At 34.7% G+C, this 21,887-nt stretch overlaps 2 protein-coding genes across 3 annotated transcripts; both read right to left on the bottom strand.

The window, feature by feature from the left end:
• Positions 1-4,177: 4,177 nt before the first annotated feature.
• LOC144957957 (uncharacterized) lies at positions 4,178-11,277 on the bottom strand. Of its 2 annotated transcripts, none has more exons than XM_078889515.1 (4): positions 10,952-11,277; positions 8,797-9,031; positions 7,985-8,104; positions 4,178-6,197 (listed from the first exon to the last, which is right to left on the bottom strand). In XM_078889515.1, the coding sequence occupies exons 1-4, from the start codon at positions 11,106-11,108 to the stop codon at positions 5,855-5,857; spliced, it is 855 nt and encodes a 284-aa protein (XP_078745641.1). In that variant the 5' UTR covers positions 11,109-11,277; the 3' UTR covers positions 4,178-5,854. The 2 variants fall into 2 exon arrangements, with proteins under 2 accessions (XP_078745641.1, XP_078745642.1); XM_078889516.1 differs by lacking the exon at positions 10,952-11,277 and adding an exon at positions 10,674-10,892.
• Positions 11,278-15,084: 3,807 nt separating this feature from the next.
• On the bottom strand, positions 15,085-19,582 carry LOC144957717 (gamma-aminobutyric acid receptor-associated protein-like 2). The gene is made up of 4 exons (XM_078889100.1): positions 19,479-19,582; positions 18,201-18,295; positions 17,561-17,758; positions 15,085-15,715 (listed from the first exon to the last, which is right to left on the bottom strand). Exons 2-4 carry the CDS (start codon positions 18,288-18,290, stop codon positions 15,635-15,637), a joined length of 369 nt encoding a protein of 122 aa, XP_078745226.1. The 5' UTR covers positions 18,291-18,295; positions 19,479-19,582; the 3' UTR covers positions 15,085-15,634.
• Between the last annotated feature and the right edge of the window lie 2,305 nt (positions 19,583-21,887).

The following is a 21,887-nucleotide window of genomic DNA, read 5'->3' on the forward strand; positions in this document are numbered from 1 at the left end:
TGTATATGTCGCATCTCTTTTCAAGAGTTCCAAGACGATAGTAGTGGTGGTGGTGATAGTGGCAAAGTTAAATTGTAGATAAGCTTGTGTGTATATTTTAATTATGTTGTTTTTTCGTGTGTGTCTTTTTTAGATTTGATGTTGGGATATGGGACGAAATATATTCTATAATGTGGGATTGTGAGATAATGGTCACTAGTACTATTGGTTGGATGTGGAATGAATAAACATTGTAAATTGGAAAATAATTGGGGTTTTTTTTTCCTTTTGGTTAGATTCATCTTGAAATTGTAGGATGCAAATAATAAATTTTAAAAATTCTTGATTCGCTTTTTAACAATCTCATAGACTTTAAAAAGGCTGTGCGTGTTTTTAAGAATAGTTCTTTGAAAAATAAAAGAGAGAAAACCAAAAGAGTGAAAAACAAACAAACAAAAAAAGAAAAAAAGATTTAAAAAAAACTGAACAACTCACTTTTGTGAAGCCCATATACGAAAGTTAAAATAATTACAAGGTTTGCATGTCTGGTTTTATTTCTTTCTTTTGGATGTTCTAACCAAAGATGGTTTTCCAAGCATGTCGTGTGCAATACAGAACTAAAATTAATATCCACAGTGTTTTCAACAATATGCCTAGATGTTTTGTAGTTCCATTTGTTTACAATTTACAAATATTTTTTGCTTGTTCTCAATTTATCAATCTATGTGTGATTGATGATTTAAATAGAAAATCTATGTTTTAAAAAAGCATCGGCTTACTATGATATGTGTTATTTCTATGAAGACCTTTGACCTTTCAGTAACAATCTGAATCTTTTTCCGTCCATTTCAAATTCATAGCCAGAAAATTATTAACATTTCACCACTTTTAAATAAAGACACGTTTTAATTTAACATTTAAAGAATGTATAGAATATGACTTATTGCGCATGAAATTTTTATTTAATTTCACAGTGTCTTGTTCTCTGATCGATCAAATGTCATCCTCATTTATCAAATGTTATCCATGTTGTGTTGGGGTCCCAATGGCTCTGTTGGTAGAGCACCTGCTTCAACCACAAAGAAACCGAGATTAATCCTTGGTGAAGTCGAAATTTTTATCTGGCCCCCCTGTCCACACAGCAGTGATTGGGTAGCTGGGTCCGTTCGATCTGGTGGAAAGTACTTTGCAATAGACAGGTATCCTATCCAAAGGATAGCAAGAAATTTCCATTGTCCGTTTCACATTACTATAGAAGCAGGGATAAACTCCGGCTCCATGGGCCTATTGATTCTAGACTACTTTATTATTTTTTTTCTCATGTTGTGTTTGTTGCGATAGTAAATGATTTTAAATTAGAACAATAACTTAATGTGATATCTCTTTGTACGTGTCGTACGTCGCTGTGTTTTTATAATCATTGGCTTTTATCGCTGGTATAATTGTAAACAGTATCTCGCACACTTCACTTGAAAAGTTTTCATTTACAAATCATAAATATATACACATATTATATTTGGGTCATGGTATGTATGTATTTATGTATGTTTGTTGGTTTTTGATACTGTATAATCAAATTTAATTGTCAAAATCGGAGTCTATGGTTTGTTCAATTTAACTCTTTCAGCGCTGAGGCATATTCGCATTTCCATCACAAAATGGCTGACACCTGATTGAGGCAGCATGAGAATGACAAGCTAAGACAAAGTGGCATTCAAATTCGGCACAAAATCTTAATTAAAATACCCCCCTAGGGCCAATTGAATGTTCTGATGAAAGAAATGATACCACTGGTTCAATTTATAGTACTTTTGTAGAAACTAGGGTTGGATTACATTATTATTTTTGCCTTTCAAGACCGGCCATTGGCCAGTAGAACAGAATCTGCTCTGACCAAACATTGTGGCCAATTGCGCTGAAAGAGAAAGAGTTAAACATTGTAAAAATGTACACTAACAATAAACAGTTGTGTGAAATAGTAATTACTTTTCGAGGCATGTGTCCTTGGATGTAAACATAAAATACCGTCCGTTATCATGACTAATTTAACATTGGATTCACTCAATGGACATCTAAATCTGTATTTATCTATTATTCTCCAATGCCAGGGTTGCCCCTGGTGAGTTAACTTACTCAAGGTCAAACAGTGCAACAAGTAGGAGTAGGAGTCAAATTAAGTACCAATGGTTTACTTCCTGGGTGCAATGCAGACTGCTCTGCTATGCCATGTTGCCGAATGTTATAACCAATATATATATATATATGGTTATGGGGAATTAGCTGGAATCGCGGAGATTGCACGACAGTTTTTTTGGAGCGAATTCTATATTTATTCTCACCTCATTCTGTTATATCCTCCTACAATGTTGTTTCATCTGTGAAATGGATGATGAAACAACGTTGTAGGAGGATATAACAGATTGAAGTGAGAATAAATATATAAATATATATATATATATATATATATATATATATATATATATATATATATATATATATATATATATATATATATATATATATATATATATATATATATATATATCCCTCTCCATACCAACTATAGAAATATCGTCACATTTGTGACGATACAACCAACAATTTTCTTATTCAGATTTCTTTTGTAAGATAATGAACAGTTTGTTGTAGAGCATGTTTTGCTAAGGAAATATATCGCAAGGACTTACTGCTATTTTGTCTTGAGTGATTTAAAAAATCTATTTTTGAGTTAGCTGGGTGTGAAGTTTTGAGGAAAGTCCTGAAAATGGCTGGTAAGGAGAGAGTTAATAGACTAGCATGCTATTTAGAGGGTGGCAAGCAATTGCTAATGAGAAAGTGGAAATGGAAAGGCTTCGGTTGGATACAATACAGTTTCTCTCAAGCAATTGCGACTACCTACTTAATTTGATGCTACAGATACTGGGATGATAAACTCTGCCATGGCCTCACAGCTCTGAAGGACTACCCGATGGATGTATACTTGACTAGATCTAGATTTTGAGGAAGGATAGTTACTTTGTATTTTTAGGTACGACTTATGAACGACTTATCAAAGTTTGTTGAAAGTATGGTTATATTTGTATTAGGTTGTGTTTTATGATTTATGCTTCATTTCAGTCATTACTCATGGCATATATATAAAATTTTATTTTATGTTTTTTTTTTTTGCAAATTCTCATTGAAACGTAATAAAATTGTTTTATATTAAAGCACAGTGGTTTTGTCTGGGTTTTATTTTGACAATAATATTTCTATTTTACCAGTGAACTGCTGTACTCTGGAACATCATGGATTTGGCCAGAAAACTCGTCCTTCAAATGTCGATAGATTTAAATGACCCTCATCTTGGAAAAAAAACTCTCAAACCTGGGACTTCATGAAGTCCCAGGATTGAGTGGGTTCTTTTTTAATGAGGGTAATTTAAATCGATTGATATTTGAAGGACGAATTTTCTGGTCGAATTTTTTAATACACGTTTTTTTTTTGTAGGGCAGTTAACTGGTTAAATATCATTTTTTAAAAAATATTATTGCGATCTGATTTTAAAATAAAATGAGCAAACATTTTAAATGAACTGTTATACAAATATCCTTTTACATCAACATAAAAAACAACAAATCATAGATCTGCGAATGAAAAATGACATATCAGGGCACAGATGATGCTGACTGGTAGATAATGTCAGTGCTAGTAAAAAAAGAAGATGATAAATAGACAAAAGAAAAGATATGACTTGGGGAACAAATTCAACGGAGATCAGAAGTTGATCAAAGAGCAATGTTAAAAACACCCCAACTCCAGCGTTTATATAGTGCAATATCCAGTAAACCTGCTCAAAATGCTTAACAACAGCAACACTGAACACGTAGGACGAGGCGGCTGTTAGGTAGTATCACACTTTTTTGTTTTTAACAAGCAAAGCTGTTCACAGTCAGAACTCATTTTACATGGGAGTAAAAGGCCTTTTCCAAGGACTCAACGTTTGTGACCTGCTCAAAAGCAAGCTTGAACCTGGAGCCTACTGCTATGAAAATGAGTGTCTATTTTAAGACCACAAAGTCGCACACAATGTATGTTTTCTCGTAGCTGATCTGAAAGTATCTAAAAGTTTCATATTCATAATGACACATGATCTCCGTCAAAAATGAAAAATTTTTTTCTTTAAAAAAATATAAAAAACCAACAAATGAAGCAAAACAATGTTTAAATCTTTATTCACAAATTGTTCTCAAATTCTCTCTCTCTCTCTCTCTCTCTCTCTCTCTCTCTCTCTCTCTCTCTCTCTCTCTCTCTTAAACATGCATTCACACACACATACACACAAGTCGCATACTGACAATGATAACTACTACATATATATTTTGTTGAAAGACAATCGAGTTTAAGTAATGTACAAACTACATGAATAGCTATTAATAACAGCAAACCTACATGACTCTTGAGTATCAGACATTTTAATCCAAATTCAGGGTTGCCAATTCAGAAGGCAAATATTTACTGAACTTTGACACAAACACATTGACCAACCCCTGTCTGATTGCTCAACTCCAGTAAAAAAACGTTATTTACTTACTATTTTCAGTTTAGCAGGAGATTGGAAAATATATACTGAGGTTTAATAAATATATGGGGGTCCCGAGAGGTCAGTTGGTAGAGCACTTGCTTCACATGCAAAGGGACAATCGATCCCCGGCCCCAGTGCTGTCGAGATTTCCCCCCCCCCCCCCTGTCAACCCAGCAGTGATTAGTAGCTGAGTCTGTTAGATCTGGTGGAAAGTACTTTGCGATAGACTAGCATCCTATCCAAAGGATAACAAGAAATTGTCATTGTCTTTTCAAGTATAGAAACCGGGATAAACTCCAGCTCCATGGGCCTAATGGACTACTTTTTTTATTTTTAAAAATAATATACTGAATTCGGTAAATATATTAAAATTGTGATGCATGTTTATACTGAAGTCCAATAGAAAAGTGCTATGACTAACACTTTCAATTCATCATATTTCATATTGCGTAAACACTACTCAATCATCTAGAAAAAAAATCAAGGCAAAACAGGATGTCATAAATCCTGCTTGGATTTATTTAATTTTTTAAAAAACATCTGCAAATGGGAAAATCCCTGTTTAAAAAAATGTTAGTTGGCAGCTCCTTATCACCGTGTGCTATAACTGAAACTGAACAATAATAATAATAATAATAATAATAATAATAATAATAATAATAATAATAATAATAGTAATAATAATAATAATAATAATTATAATAATAATAAAGTGTCCTGATCACTTTGTAATGACCTCATCAAAATTGTGTTAAACAAAACATAAATGACTTGACAAAAAATTATTTTTTAAAAAATGGATAAAACAAATTCTAAAATCATACCAGGAAAGCTTCAGACTCACAACGGTGATCGGCCATTGCATAAATAAATATTAAAATCAATTCTATAAAAGTGAGGCCATAAACGACTCATTGGACATCTTTTTGTATCAAAATTGGCTGAGGAGCAGTTTGGAGATTCTTTGATATTTATCTTTTCCATATATATATACATATATGTGAGGCTGGCTGAGAAAACCCGGGAAGATGCGGCAAGCTTCGAATTGAAATATGAGCCAAAATCGAAGATAAAGTGTTTCCCATAGCAACAAATTTTATTCAGAAAAAAATTCCTAACTTGGGTTCTAATAGAAGTAGGAATAAAATGTAAAGTGGTAAATAATCAGAAAGATGTGGTCTACACCAGTGCATACATAAGTCAATTTAGGAATTTTGCGCATCTTTCCGGGTTTTCTCAGCTAGTCACACAAGTATTCAATAAATCTACACACCACAGCTTCTGGAAGTCTTGGGTTTACTAAATAACAAATTATGACTTGTGATTCTTAGAGGGCGGTGGGAGAGAAGGTAGTGGCATTATCGTTACAGGAGGAACATCAGGATTCTCGGCATTGAAAAACAACTGGGCGATTTGTAACTGCAAATACGACTGGACTTTCTGTGGAAGCTTGTCCAGTCTGTAGGCACACGACATGAAAAAACTGCGAGAGTTACTCGCCCCCATATTCCAATCACAATGTTCATTTTCACTCACAATGTCCAGGTCAGATATAACGTCTACGTCATTATTGTTATTGTTTTTGTTATGATTTTGATGTATTCTATCTGATGCGATTTCCTCCACATCCAACGAATTCTCTTCTTCATGATTCCTGAAATAATGATACAACATTCAATAAAACATATCTTTTATTTATTGCATTTTGACGATAGAAAATAATTACAGGGTTTATTTTTTATTATTGTTGTCCTTTAGGCCCATGTCCCACAATAATAAAGAGGGGGTCCTGATAGCTCAGTTGGTAGATCACTCGCTTCACATGCAAAGGGAACGAGATCGATCCCAGGTGCAGTCGAGAATTTTTTCTGACGTCCTGTCCACCCAGCAGTGAATGGGTAGCTGAGTCTGTTAGATTTGGCAGAAGATACTTTGCGATAGACTAGTGTCCTATCCAAAGGATAGCAGGCAATTGCTATTGTCCGTTTCGCGCTATAGAAACTGGGATAAACTCTGGCTCCATGGGCCGAATGGCTCTGAAAAACTACTTTTTAAATTATTACTATTATTAGTATTAGCAGATTGGCTTTATCACAGAGCTAAAAAAAACCCCAAAAAAACTCCACAAAAACAAAACTGTCCTTCACTATTGTTTTTTGTTTATCCAAATGTCGTTACAGAAATGCCTCAATGAGACTCACAATTAGAAAGCATAGTTGTTTTTGTGCCATAATAAATTCTGTGATCCAGCCTATTTATTTTGATATTACATCTAATTTCTTTTCATGCCATATTTCTATGTCGTCAAAGTGAGTTGAAAGCTTAAAAAATTAACGCCAACTTTTGGGCAAAAACATGGCAATATTGATATTGTTTTTTTGTTTTTAAGAGTTTTACGGCGCTTGCAACACATTAAGGTCATATCAGCGCCAGTAAAAAGGAAGAAAATGGGATAGTAAAAAGTTCTAGAATTACAATTAAAGAAACCAAGAGAAAGTAAGACAAAGGGGGAACTAGGAACAAATAGGGATCAGATGTAGATTCCAAGAGCATACCTTCAATGTACTTAGTTTGAGATCACCTATAAGTCTCATCCGGACACAAGCACAAAATCCAACAAGGAGGAATACACTCAAATGCTTACATTATACATTAAAAATAAATAAGATAATACATGACAGAGAGATGATTTACAAGGAAAAAAATATCATCTCCCAAAAAAATATCTATGCATTTGACTGTTTCCCTCCCAGCTAGGACTCCGGCCAGGGCCAAGACAAAACCAAGTAATCTCATTCCAAGACAAAGACAGAAAGCATGTTGGAAAACAGATATAAGGGGATAGAAGACACAGTATGTACCTCCCTGCCCACTATGGGAGTCAGGATCCCCACCCAGGCAATATTGATAATAATAATAATAATAATAATAATAATAATAGTAATAATAATAATGATAATAATAATAATAATAATCATAAAAATAATAATAATAATAATAATAATAATAATAATAATAATAATAATAATAATAATAATAATAATAATAATAATAATAATAATAATAATCATCATAAAAATAATAATAATAATAATAATAACAATGATAAAAATAATAATAATAATAATAATAATAATAATAATAATAATAATAATAATAATAATAATAATAATAATAATTATAATTACAATAATATAATAATAATAATAAATAATAATAATAATAATAATAATAATAATAATAATAATAATAATAATAATAATAATAATAATAATAATTATAATTACAATAATAAAAATAGAAATTCGTTGACACACGTGGCATGCATAAAAATGTATAAATATAAAGTTAAGAATGTATTTATAGATACTAGGTAATTGGCACCACTATGGGGTCATGTAGCAGTTTGTCATTATAGTGGTAGATAGATAAATTACTTACTCAAATGTGTAACCCTCTTCCTCTCCCCCTTCCTCTGCAAAATCCCCCTCTGTGTAGTCTTCACTTTTTACGATAGTGTAGTGTTGGTACTCACTCTCGTCTTTATTGGGGATTGTGTTGCTGAAAGAGAGAATAAGAGATATAAAGATTATAAAACTTTCTCAATCTGCATTTCAATTGCGGTGATGCACTGCCATGACGCCTGGGTTATTCCAGACTAGACCCTAGTGACAAATTTCCCCAAGGGGATGAATAAAGGGAATTTAATTTTTTTTAAAATAGGTAATAATTATCATCAAATACATAAATAAATAAATTCCCTTTTCTCTTCTTTGGGAAGAAATTTTTCTTTAGGCTCAATAGAAGACTGAGAAAGATCAGGTGCAAGCCTTAAAGCAGTGCTGTATAATAAGTAATAGGGGCAAAGGTTCTTGCTAAAGGAGTAACGAATGATGATGCTAAACCATGGCCCACAGTTACGTCATGTACTAAACTAATAGCTGGGCTTGAACTTGGGCTCTCTGGGTGTAAATGAGGCTGTGCAGTCATTTTGGTAACATTCGCCAAAAAAAAAAAAATCCATAATGAAGAAAAAGCCAATTGAGGAAAACCACTGGAAACTTGGAGAAGATCGGTGGAGAGAGAGATGACATCCTTCGGTTGGACCGGGGTGAGTTCCGGAAGCTGGCAGAAGACAGAAGTCACTGGCACTCCTCAATATCCATCTTATGTGTTTATGAAATACCTAAGAGGAAAACACCACAACATGCAATCATCATCTTAAAGCACAACTCACAGTGTTTTCCACTTACCTACTGACATTGGTCCTGACTATAAACTTTTCTAAAAACATCATGTGTTTGAAGAATCTCCAATATTTGGCCCTGCTTATGATCTCATCCGCATCCAGACGCTTGGACTTTTTTGATTTTGATTTTCCCCGTCGAGTATTGCTTTCATTTTCCATTGCCTCTGCCATCTTGATTTCTTTGAATTTCTTGACAAACGTATCTCGCAGACATTTCCATTTGGTTTTCCAAAGAGCAACTGCAGAAACAAAGAGATTCTTATATTATCAATGTAAAATTCTTTCCTCCAAATTTGTTTACGTGCACATTACTGAGACACCCCCCCCCCCCTCCTTTTTTTTCCAAGCCACCAACAAATGTAAAACAATCATAATTCATTTTAGGCCAATAACTATAACATTTATTATTCTAACATTTATAATAATAAAGGAATAAATTTCTTTTGGTAATCATCCATGGCTAAAACATCAGTAATAATAATAACAATAATGATGATAATAATAATAATAATAATAATAATAATAATAATAATAATAATAATAATAATAATAATAATAATAATAATGGTGATGATGATGATGATAATAATAGTAAAAAAGAATAATAATAATGATAATAATAACAACAAATAATAATAATTTTAAAAATACAATATTTAAAATAATAAGAATAAGAATAAGAATAAGAATAAGAATAAGAATAATAAGCATGAAAACTGTAATTTAATGAAAATACAAATAAATACTGAAAACTTGGGGTATTTAAAACTTATTTTTAAAATCAATCAATTGCATTGCAGTAGCAACAATGCACCATGTTAAAGAGCCCAGCTATTTACTGTCATTAATTAAGTTAACATTAAAACTCACTTTTAAATTCTATTCAACTAATTTTCTACTGTACATTTAAAATTAAAGAATGAATGCATTTGAAAATAGCTAAACCCAGCAAAATTTATCTCCTGAAATAATAAATGAAAATGATTACGGAGCTTTACATAACATCTAAATTTAACTTGAAGGTCTATCATAACGCTTTTTTGTGGAGAGAGAGGGGAGGAGGGAGGGGGGGGTGAGATATATATATATATATATATATATATATATATATATATATATATATATATATATATATATATATATATATTTATATTTATATATATATATATATATATATATATAGAGAGAGAGAGAGAGAGAGAGAGAGAGAGAGAGAGAGAGAGAGAGAGAGAGAGAGAAAGAAAGAGAGAGAGAGAGAGAGAGAGAGAGAGAGAGAGAGAGAGAGAGAGAGAGAGATGACAACCGGGATACTCGTTGGTTAATCTTGCTTGGTCCTGCTGTAAAAAAAAGCTAAGCGCAAATGCCAATATTTACTTATATTATAATGGGAATGCATTTGCATGGTTATGTCCCTTAGATGTGTCCGTTCACTTACTGAAAACTCGCATAAAAACAATATGTCAAAGGGCATGGCTACTTCTAGAATTGCGTGAACAAAACTCACAACTGATAGGAAACAGAAAACAATTGAATGAGTGCGATTGATGTAGCCACATTGTATATTATTTATCATTGATTTTAGATTGCCGAAAAGGTGATGAATTTTACCTTTTATCTGACTGATATGTAAATATGGTCAAATAAAACTCATCAGTTCTTGATCGAACTGTTAAAGCAATCGAGACCAACACATAAAATTATAAGTTACCTTGCGACTTGTACTCTATAAGAAGTGTAATCTAAAAATAATAATGACATAAATTGAGATGTTAACGTATTTCATTAAATCGACTGTAAACGTTTGAAAATGTGAACTACAATCAATAAATCGACTATTAACTTTTTAAAGTTTACTACAATTAGCCTATGTGTGTTGGTTACCATTGCTTTGATGGGCAGTACTGGTGAGCATTCCGCGTTCCATCAATGATCAATGAGCCTCGGCCTCAACATTGAGACTGAGACTGACTGAAGAGGCGTTCGAGTTCGGCGCTCGCGATTATCCAGTCACCAACTAAAACCAAGGGGGTTGAAATGGTGAAATGGATAGAAAAGACAATCCCATGATGCGAAAGAAAGAATGAATAGTTATTTATATTATTAAATAAAAACACACCGTATTCATGGTCTATCAATCTGATTTCTGCCTTCTTTCTTACCGTGCATGGAGGGGATTTTCATCTTATCCGTGATCTTCGCCCAAATATCGGCGGTTGCTTGCACGGAGCATTTAGCCGATGGATCGTAGAGTGGCGGGTATTGCCTGACTAGGTCGATGAACTTTTTTTGATCTTCATAGTTAACAATTCCTTTCATGGTTGGTGTTAAACGTGTAAAGAAAGTGATTAACTTATATTTTATTGGTAAACAGTGGAAAATCGCGAAGTGTAAGCGATAAAAAATGGCGGCTATGGGAACACGGCAGTAAACAGTAGACGCAGTTCCGCACCGCGTCGCGATTGGCGGTTGGCGGTAGGCGTTTCCCCTCTGGCCAGCTTGGGCTGTGATTTGGATCAGAAAAGAAAAAGTGACTGTTGATTGTAACAAGAAATGAAGTAAATAGAAGAGTGCCAGAAGACAATAGAGAATAGTATTTGGAACTCTCTAGAGTAAATTATACTACGAATATTGAATATGACACTTATCTATGTATTTAGATATTTAATTCTCAATGTTATCAATTACTTGACATTGAATACTATTTATAAAATTGATAAATTTCATCTATGCATAAAACGTACACAGAGAATTTACAGGTTTTTAGTAGTGCCGCGCTGAGGACCGGACCGAGGACCGGTCCCACGGTCTTTTAGCTGTGAACCGTGGTCCAGTCCCAAAGAGGAAGACCGCCGGCGGTCCTCACTTCTTATCACCTTTCAACGGTCTCGCGCCATACTACTTCCCCAGCGATTCGTTGCCTCGGTCCTTTGCCTATCTTCCACCAATCACCACCCATCCCACTTAATTAATCGCACCCACCCCCCTTTGCCATACACTAAACGACACAGACGACCATAGAGGCAGACGACCACTCCCTCCACTCCGCAAACCGCCCTTTCGTGTGTGAGATGGGGGGAACAGGAGGCGCACGCCTTGGACGATTCCATTATACGGGGTAAATTTCAAAATTTACTACACCATAATGATCGCAATGACAATGATCTATGATGAAGGCATGACCCCTCTTCTCTAATGGGTTATTGTTTGAAATGTATGTGACTACTAAAGATGTGTGTGTGTGTGTGTGTGTGTGTGTGTGTGTGTGTGTGTGTCGAACCTAGCAAGTTGCAAGTCTGATTTTTTGTTTTCTTTTGTCCATCTCTTGTCGCCACTCCTTTCTATCGCATTGTTGTCATTTAAAATAATACAATAATATTAAAATTTCGTTTGGTGTTTTAACTAATCAAGTAATATGAGTTTCATTAGTTTCTTCCGTCCAAAAAAACCAGTTATAACGTCTGTATTTTTAAAAGGTCCAATAGAATATTTGGGGACCCCGATAGCTCAGTTGATAGAGCACTCTCTTTATACGCAAAGGGCCAGAGATCGATCCCGGGTGCAGTCGATTTTTTCTGAATCCCTGTCTACTCAGCAATGAATGGGTAGCTGAGTTTGTTAGATCTGGCGAAAAGTCACCATCGACCCCTCTTATCACCTCATCCACCCCCTTATTATAACTTCACGTCTCTCTCTTACTCTTCAATGCTCGCTGCCCTCTAATGTGTGTGTGTGTGGGGGGGGGGGGGGAGGGGGGTAGGAGTTGCGTGTGTGTATCAACGCCACGAACAACTCGATCAACGCCTTGGGCGATGCCATTATCTCCGTTAATGGGGATAAATTTCAAATTTTATTAAATTATCGAAGTAACAATGAAGTACGGTGAGCAAATAAAGAAGGCATCACCCCTCTTCTCTAATTAGGTTACAATTTGAAATGAGTGTGACTACTCCGTGTGTTTTACTCCTGTAGGCCACGGTTTTCATCGTGTAGCGGTCTTTAACGGTTCAAGAATGAACGGACCGGTCTAGAGACCGGTCTAGAGACCGGTCTAGAGACCGGTCCTTGCGGTCTTCATTTCCCAAGGACCGTAGGACCGTGGTCCTTAAGCTTGCCAAGGACCGCCCCGCACTAGTTTTTAGAACCTATTAGCTCTTAAACGATACGATAGTAATTAATTACTTCGCGGCGATGGGGGCTAGAACCTACAACCCTATTGTTACGACAATTCCGCCTGGCCGAGAGAGGGAAGCTCTACAATCCACCAGTCCAGGAGTGATTTTCCAATGTTGACTAGGCCTAATACAATATAAGTGAAACTGAAACACTTACGATTACATGTTTATTTTGTTTATTTTCTATTTTCATTTTTTTAAGGTGTCCACAAGAGGCCGACGAGGAAGGATGTAATGTAAATAAAATTGACAATGCATTTCATGTAATTTTAAGTCTTGTCACTTTCTCTTGATGATAGAGACGCCTACAACAGTTTTCGCGCATTGCAAATTTTATTACAAAATTACAAACGCATCCATAAAAATTATATGTGTGTGTGTGGTGTGTGTATGTGTGTTTGTGTGTGTGTGATGCAATCTATCTCTCTCTCTCTCTCTCTCTCTCTCTCTCTCTCTCTCTCTCTCCTTCCCTTGCACGCACGCACGCACAACACACACACACACACACACAACACACACACACACATTTTTACCTATTATGTTTTAACTATGACGCCAATGTAATATACCATATTTCCTTTTCTTGTTTACATAAAGAAGGTCAAAGACCGAAACGTCATTTACTTTGTTTTGTATCTTTTACAAGAGTTATTTTTACTCCCTTTATTTTACTATACAAATGGTAGTCTGACGCCCGCTTTTGGATTTCGGACCCATACTTGGGGGCAGCGTGGCTCAGCGGAACGGTCTTAGCTGTGTACCCGAAAGGTACTGTTCGATCACCCGCCGTTGCGCTGTTGGCCTTGAGCAAGTCACCTCGCCTTAGCTCAATTTGCGGCGTTGCACTGCGGATGACGCCTGGGTTATTTCAGTCTTCCCTTGGAATAGACCCTAGAGACAAGTTTCCCCTTTGGGATGAATAAAGGGAATTTGATTTTTATAGATAGTATGCGCTTGGCTAAGAAGCTCACAACATTGCCATCTACACAAAATTACTCATAAACGTGGATAGCAAAAAACAATAACAAAGACATGAATGACGTCAACTTCATTCTATCTATAATTTATTACTTAAAATCCCCGGTGTGAGTCCCACTGTGGTGGCGTAGAGTAGAGTTCTTGGGAGAAAAAATCTCTTTTATCAAATTCTTTCACCGCACTCAAGTGTATAATGAGTACTGGCTGGCATTTGCGTTGTATGTCGAAATAGAAAAGAAATGTAGGCGCAATGCCTCGTCCTACCTATTAAGTGTTGCTTTTGGCTTGGGACCCTTGGAAAGCGCTTTGAGCACGTTTAATGGATATTGCATTTGTTGTCTTTTGCTTTTGTTTTTGTATGTTTGTTTGTTTTTATTTTGTTTTCTCAAAAAGGCGGACACTCTCAATTTCTATGATTATTTCCGGTCTTGTGTTGGTCATTCAAGTTGTTATTATTAGTATCATTATTATCATTAGTTTTAGTATCATTATTACCATTGTTATTATTATTATTATTATTATTATTATTATTATTATTATTATTATTATTATTATTATTATTATTATTATTATTATTATTATTATTATTATTATTATTATCATCACCATCATCCTCATCATCATCATCATCATCATCATCATCATTATACCAGTAATGATAATAATGATAATAATAATAATAATAATAATAATAATAATAATAATAATAATAATAATAATAATAATAATAATAATAATAATAATGATGATGATGATGATGATGATGATGATGATGATGATGATGATGATGATGATGATGATGATGATGATGATGATGATGATAATAATAATAATAATAATAATAATAAGAAGAAGAAGAAGAAGAAGAAGAAGAAGAAGAAGAAGAAGAAGAAGAAGAAGAAGAAGAAGAAGAAGAAGAAGAAGAAGAAGAAGAAGAAGAAGAAGAAGAAAAGAAGAAGAAGGAGAAGAAGAAGAAGAAGAAGAAGAAGAAGAAGAAGAAGAAGAAGAAGAAGAAGAAGAAGAAGAAGAAGAAGAAGAAGAAGAAGAAGAAGAAGAAGAAGAAAGAAAAAGAAGAAAAAAAAAAGAAGAAAAAGAAAGAAAGAAAGAAAACAGTATCTAAAAATGAAAAGAAATGGGAAATGTTCATTATTTTGACTTTATTCATATATCACAAATCATAATGATGATGATGATGATGATGATGATGATGATGATGATGATGATGATGATGATGATGATGATAACAATGATGACCCCCCCCCCCCCACCCCCCCAAAAAAAAAAAATAAATAAAAAACAAGCAAACCCGAAAACAAAAAACAAAACCAAAGAAACAAAACAAAACACACAAAAAAAACAATTTAAAAAAAAAGCGCTATAGTGTTACTGTCAATGATACACATTATGTAGACATAGACTGGAACCCAAACGTGTTGTCCCCACTGTAGGAATGATACACATTATGTAGACATAGACTGGAACCCAAACGTGTTGTCCCCACTGTAGGAATGATACACATTATGTAGACACAGACTGGAACCCAAACGTGTTGTCCCCACTGTAGGAATGATACACATTATGTAGACATAGACTGGAACCCAAACGTGTTGTCCCCACTGTAGGAATGATACACATTATGTAGACACAGACTGGAACCCAAACGTGTTGTCCCCACTGTAGGAATGATACACATTATGTAGACATAGACTGGAACCCAAACGTGTTGTCCCCACTGTAGGCCACATACAAGAAACCATCCTCGTCCTTGTGTTCCTGAAAAAAGTAAAGTTCCCGTGAATGACATAATCAGTCGGATGATAAAAAGGTTTGAACTGACATATTGCCAAGTTTAGTTAAAGGTCAATTTTTAAAATCAAAAATGAATTATTGTCATAAATGATTAAATTCAACCCTTTTTGTACATCTTCGGGAAATATCAAAGCTTAATTTCACTTCTAAATATTTTTTACAGCTAGTCAAGTAGAAAGAGTATGAAATTTGAGAAGAGTTGCTGGATACCTTTTCCATACATACCATGAAAAATCACCCGATTTACTTCAAATAAAGATTAAAATGCTCTGGGGAGCATATTCTTTCAGAAAATGAAGGGAAAAAATTGCAAATACAAAAATGTTCACCTTCCGACTGATTATGTCATGCAGATTAAATAATTTACAATGAAATATCCGTCAACAACTCAAATTAAATGTTTAACTTGCATTCGATTTTAAAATAGGACTTGGTAATATCGGGGTGGCTCTAGATGACATTTTGGTCTATTCATCTTTGAGATTTAGTTTGTTCTTATTCAATTTATGACATAATGCCCTCACTCATTGAAAGGTAAATAAATAACATGGTTTAAATCAGACGTTCACTCATTTGCAAGTCTGATAACCCAATTTATTATGGGCTCATTGTTGTAATGGGAAACTTTTTTAAAATGTCGCAAAATATTGTCTATGACAACAATTTTAAACTAGGCCCATAATTGTGTTTGGATATCAGACCTGCATATATGAACACGTCGTTTAGATCCATTAAATCTTGTATAAACTTCATGTATAAAAATATGTACTTGCACGAACTCCTCATTTAGATATATGTTTTATGCTTTTTTTTGTGGTCAATGACAGAGTATAATATACTATAAAAAGGATGGGTCTTAATACCGAGCTTCGAGGTAATCCGTATTTAAGATTCTTGGTCTCAGATTTACCTTTCTATATCCTTACTATCTGCCATTAAAATGACAAATATATCCAGTCTATGAATTCCTTGTAATTCGAAAAGCTTTTATGAATCAATCGACTACGATGTTGTGTTTCTGGTCGATGTTGTGGAAGGCAGAGTACAAGTCAAGAAGGACCACTGTGCTTTCATTTTCAATTATAGCACATAACGATTTTTAAACTTTAAACAACACATCCTACCTCATAAATTTAAAAAAAAAATGAGCATTTATATAGGGCAATATCGACTAAATGTGCTCAAGTGCTTTACAACGGGCCCATAGCCAGCAGCAACATTTAATGTGTAGGACGAGACATGGCGCCTGTAGGGCGATGCTTTATTTTATTTTATTTTTTTCCGAAAAAGACAACGCTGTTAACGGCCAGGTACTCATTTTACATCTGAGTGCAGTGAGAAAATATGAGTAAAGGGCATTTTCTTAGGATTCAACGACGAGCCGCTCAGTGCGGGATTCGAATCCTAGACCTCCCTATCCGAGGCCGAGTCTCAAGACCACATAGCCGCATTAACAAAAAAAATAAAATCTTCTACCTCATAGTGCGGCTATGTGGTATGACACTCGCTTTCGGATCGGAAGGTCCTGGGTTTGAGCCTCGCTCGGCGCACAGTTGAGTCCTTATTGAAGACTCTTTACTCACATTCTCTCACCGTACCCAGGTGTAAAATGAGTACCCGGCCGTTAACAGCGTTGTCTCTGTCCTAAAAAAATTGTAATATCGCCTAATAGGCGTCATATCCCGTCCTACATGTTAAATGTTGCTGTTGGCCAGAGACCTCTTGTAAAGCGCTTTGAGTACGTTTAGTGGATATTGCGCTATATAAAAGCTCAATTTAAGCCCAACAACAACAACAAAAATCTTCTACCTCATAAATAGCTCCCATCGTAGACGAGGTGGTCGGGAGAACTTTGTTGACGAACACGAACAGAGGATCATCGGGTGGCAGCTTAATCCTCCTGCGTACTATGTACATGAATTGAGCTACAGAAAGGTCAGAGGGCACCAGGAACTTCCTCTTGTCTATGGGAAGGATGGTGCTACGCGGGGCTCTCTCAACTATGACCTGAGTCAAATTGTGTAGAATATTATAATGATAATGATAATAATAATAATAATAATAATAATAATAATAATAATAATAATAATAATCTATCTATCTATCTATCTATCTATCTATCTATCTATCTATCTACATCTATCTATCTATCTATCTATCTATCTATCTATCTATCTCTATCTATCTATCTATCTATCTACCATCCATCCATCTCTATCTACTATCTATCTATCTATCTATCTATCTATCTATCTATCTATCTATCTATCTATCTATCTATCTATCTATCTATCTATCTATCTATCTATCTATCTATCTATCTATCTATCTATCTATCTATCTCTCTATTTATCTATGTATCTATCCATCTATCTATCTATCTATCTATCTATCTATCTATCTATCTATCTATCTATCTATCTATCTATCTATCTATCTATAACTTTACCGGTATTCTATCTGGGTACTTGTTCCTGATTTTCGATGACTCTGCCACTCTGACATCAAGCGAATGTTCCTCTTTAAAAGCCCACTTCATCGTGTCTGTGAAATGAAAACAAACAAACAAATAAACAAACAAAATGAAAGGAAAATGATTTATTCTGGTGGTCCACTAAAATTTGACGACGCATCTGTATTGTTTATCTTCTCTTGATGCTGTGAATTTAGCCAAATTACGCACAACATCCATCAACCGGATATAACGTCGCAACACACAAAACTGTGTATACCTAACTTTGAACGTTAAAAGTCTGATGGAATTTAGTGACAACTATTCATAACAATGGCTGGCTAAACCTGCTATGAGTTCAGGTAAAATACTTACAACATCCGCCAGCCACAATGAACTACCAACACACAAAACTGTATATACCTAACTTTGAACGTTAAAAGTCTGATAGAATTTAGTGACAACTATTCATAACAATGGCTGGCTAAACCTGCTATGAGTTCAGGTAAAATACTTACAACATCCGCCAGCCACAATGAACTACCAACACACAAAACTGTGTATACCTAACTTTGAACGTTAAAAGTCTGATGGAATTTAGTGACAACTATTCATAACAATGGCTGGCTAAACCTGCTATGAGTTCAGGTAAAATACTTATAACATCCGCCAGCCATAATGAACTACCAACACACAAAACTGTGGGTAAGGTTTTAACGTGTATAGTCGGATTAATATGATTTAGTGAGAACTAATCATCTATAGATAGTTCTTGAAGGGCTAGAGCTCAGGTGGTCGCTGGTTCGGATAAGTATAGATAGTTCTTAGTTGACGTCACTCGGGTGTTTGTTATTGTTTTTTGCCATCCGCGTTTATGAGTAATGCTCAATAAACTGTATTAACCTGACTATAAACGTTCATGGATACACACAGTTTTGTGTGTTGGTCTGTTATACTTCCGGATGGCAATGTTATGAGCTTCTTAGCCAAGCGCATACTATCTATAGATAGAATGCGCTTGGCCAAGGAGTCACAACATTGCCATCCGGAAGTATAACGGACCAACACACAAACTCTGTGTAACCATGAACTTTTATAGTCTGGTTAATACAGTTTAGTGAGAACAACTCACAAACGCGGATGGCAAAAACAATAACAAAGGCCTGAGTGACGTCATCTGCATACTATCTATATCCAGCGGGCGGATGTAACGCGTTTTTTAAAACTAAACGCATAGCATCAAAAGGAATAAACTGAAAACTGAAAAAGACTCACCGACTGTGAAAACAAGCGACTGGTTAGATCTGTAATATTCCTGTAGTTGTGATACTTTGAAAGTTATTCTTGTCAAAATACCATCATATCAACACTGTCGTACTCTGGAAAAACCCATATTTTAAAATTTGACCAGAAAACTCGTCCTTCAAATATCGATCGATTTAAATGACCCTCATCATGGCAAAAAAAAAACAAACTCTCAAACCTGGGACTTCGCGAAGTCTTCTTGATATCCCAGGTTTGAGAGTTTTTGCCAAGATGAGGGTCATCTAAATCGATCGATATTTGAAGGACGAGTTTTCTGGCCAAATTTTAAAATATGATTTTTTTCAGAGTACGGCAGAATACAGAGTCATCAAAATAATGTTATCGTTTCATTACCAGTAACCAATCGTATCAAAACGGTATGGTTCGGATCCCGAAAAGTAAATCTATAAATAAAACATTGACCAATACAACTGCGGGGTTTGTGCAATGCCAGAAATTGTATTTTATTCTTCACGTTCACGAAGAAAAGTGAACTCAAAAGTTTTATTTTTGTGACGAGAGATTCAATTTTTCGCATTTTAGTTCATCCCCACACAACACCGCTTTGATACGGTGGGGAATATTTTATAGTTAATACTTGGGACATTTGAAAAGTTGTTTTTTTAAAAAGTGCCAATGAATGACAAAAAACGTGTCGTATATGTAACACTGGGTAATGTGACGAACTATGACTAAACTAGTAATTAAAATTTTGGCTAGAAAACTCGTCCTTCAAATATCGATCGATTGAAATGATCCTAATCTTAGAAAATATTCTCAAAGCTGGGACTTCTCAAAGTCTCAGGTTTGAGATTTTTTTCAAGATGAGGGTCATTTAAATCGATCGATATTTGAAGGACGATTTTTCTGTCCAAAATTTAAAATATGTATTTTTCCATAGGACGACAGTCGTGCCAATTTCATATTGTATTCTTGTAAGTAACGGATGACCGACCACATAGGCACGTGTACACAGTCTAAACCGGTGAAATCGAAAACGGTTAAACGGAAAGAATTGGTTATAAGACAACAACTCCAAGTGTTATCATTTTTTACCCCTTCTTATTGTTAAAAATTTATAAATCAATTGAATAAATTAAAAAAAAACTAAACGAAAAATAATCAAAGAATTAGAAAATGAATACAATGAATGAATGAATGAATGAATGAATGAATGAATGAATGAATGAATGAATGATGAATGAATAGATAAGCCATCAACAATCAGAAAGCGCCATTATATAAACGATGGATTTTAATGGATTTACTGACGTAGTGCTTTCAGGTGACTGTTTACAAGACCAAATGAATATCAAAGAACACATTTTTTAAAATGATTCTTGGGTTCTTGGTGTCATGTACACAACGTACACTTATTTGCAATGGGCTCATTGTTGTAATGGAAATCTTTAAAAAATGACACAAAATATTGTCCAATCCAACAATGTTAAACTAGGTCCATAAATGCGTCTGGGTGTCAGACCTGCATATATGTACACGTCGCATATACAGGAAAAGACGTAAATTACAAACTGCAAGACAAGGAGGGATTATCCCCCCAAAAAAAATAATTTTAAAAATATATCTTGCATTTTTCTATCTAGACAGTTTCTGATCTTTATCTGACACTAATGTCTTTTCTCGAACTTTTCACTTCCATGTACGTTTGTAATAATTGCTTGATGGAACTCTGATATCTTCTGGTTTTGTTTTGTTTTTGTTGTTTTGTGTTTTTTTTTTCGGTGTTTTTGTTTGGTGCTCTTCCCAGTGTACGCGATTGTGTGCCATAACTTTTTTAACGTTTCAGATTAAGATTTATTGCTTCTGATGTAAGGGAGACAACTCAAAAATCATGAACTTATTTTATAAGAGTGAAAAATCAAATTGCCTTGATTGTAACTATTCTGGTGTCCGGTCACCATATTAAGATTTTCAACAACAAAAAAAAAAAAAAAAAAAAAAAAACTAAAAAAAATACAAAAGAAAAAAACCAAACAAAATTAATAAATTGCCTAACCTGATAAAAGATAACATCAGTTACATTCACTTCAGTTTAACAGTGTTTCACTGTATGTAGCATAGTATGGACTCATTAATGCGTTGTCTACGGTCTGACGCCTCGTGGATTGAAATCCCAATGAGGCCAACCCCGGGCACCCGTATGATCATGAATACCACCCAACTGGGATGGGGGATGGTTTTGGTTTACCTTTGTCCTCTATGTTTGTTTGTTTTGTATTTTATTCTTAAGGGGGCGCGGGGGGGAGGGGGGGGGGGGGATATTTGCTTTTGGGTTTGTTTGATTGTTTGTTGTTTTTTTTTGTTTTGTTTTTTATTGGGGGGGGGGGGGGCTTGAACAAACATAAACATAGGCTTTTA

The sequence above is a fragment of the Berghia stephanieae genome, chromosome 12 (genome assembly GCF_034508935.2).
Source record: "Berghia stephanieae isolate SIO BIC M18660-M18661 chromosome 12, UCSD_Bste_1.3, whole genome shotgun sequence".
NCBI classification, from domain to species: Eukaryota; Metazoa; Mollusca; class Gastropoda; order Nudibranchia; family Aeolidiidae; genus Berghia; species Berghia stephanieae.

Coding starts and splice junctions, on each gene's coding strand:
- LOC144957957 (XM_078889515.1), bottom strand. CDS start 11,108: ATGAAAGGAATTGTTAACTATGAAGATCAAAAAAAGTTCATCGACCTA. Junction 8,105..8,796: donor GTCAGGACCAATGTCAGTAG/GTAAGTGGAAAA, acceptor TCTCTCTTTCAG/CAACACAATCCCCAATAAAG. Junction 6,198..7,984: donor GAAGAGGGTTACACATTTGA/GTAAGTAATTTA, acceptor TCATTATTTCAG/GAATCATGAAGAAGAGAATT.
- LOC144957717 (XM_078889100.1), bottom strand. CDS start 18,290: ATGAAGTGGGCTTTTAAAGAGGAACATTCGCTTGATGTCAGAGTGGCA. Junction 17,759..18,200: donor AGTACCCAGATAGAATACCG/GTAAAGTTATAG, acceptor AATTTGACTCAG/GTCATAGTTGAGAGAGCCCC. Junction 15,716..17,560: donor CGATGGGAGCTATTTATGAG/GTAGAAGATTTT, acceptor TACTTTTTTCAG/GAACACAAGGACGAGGATGG.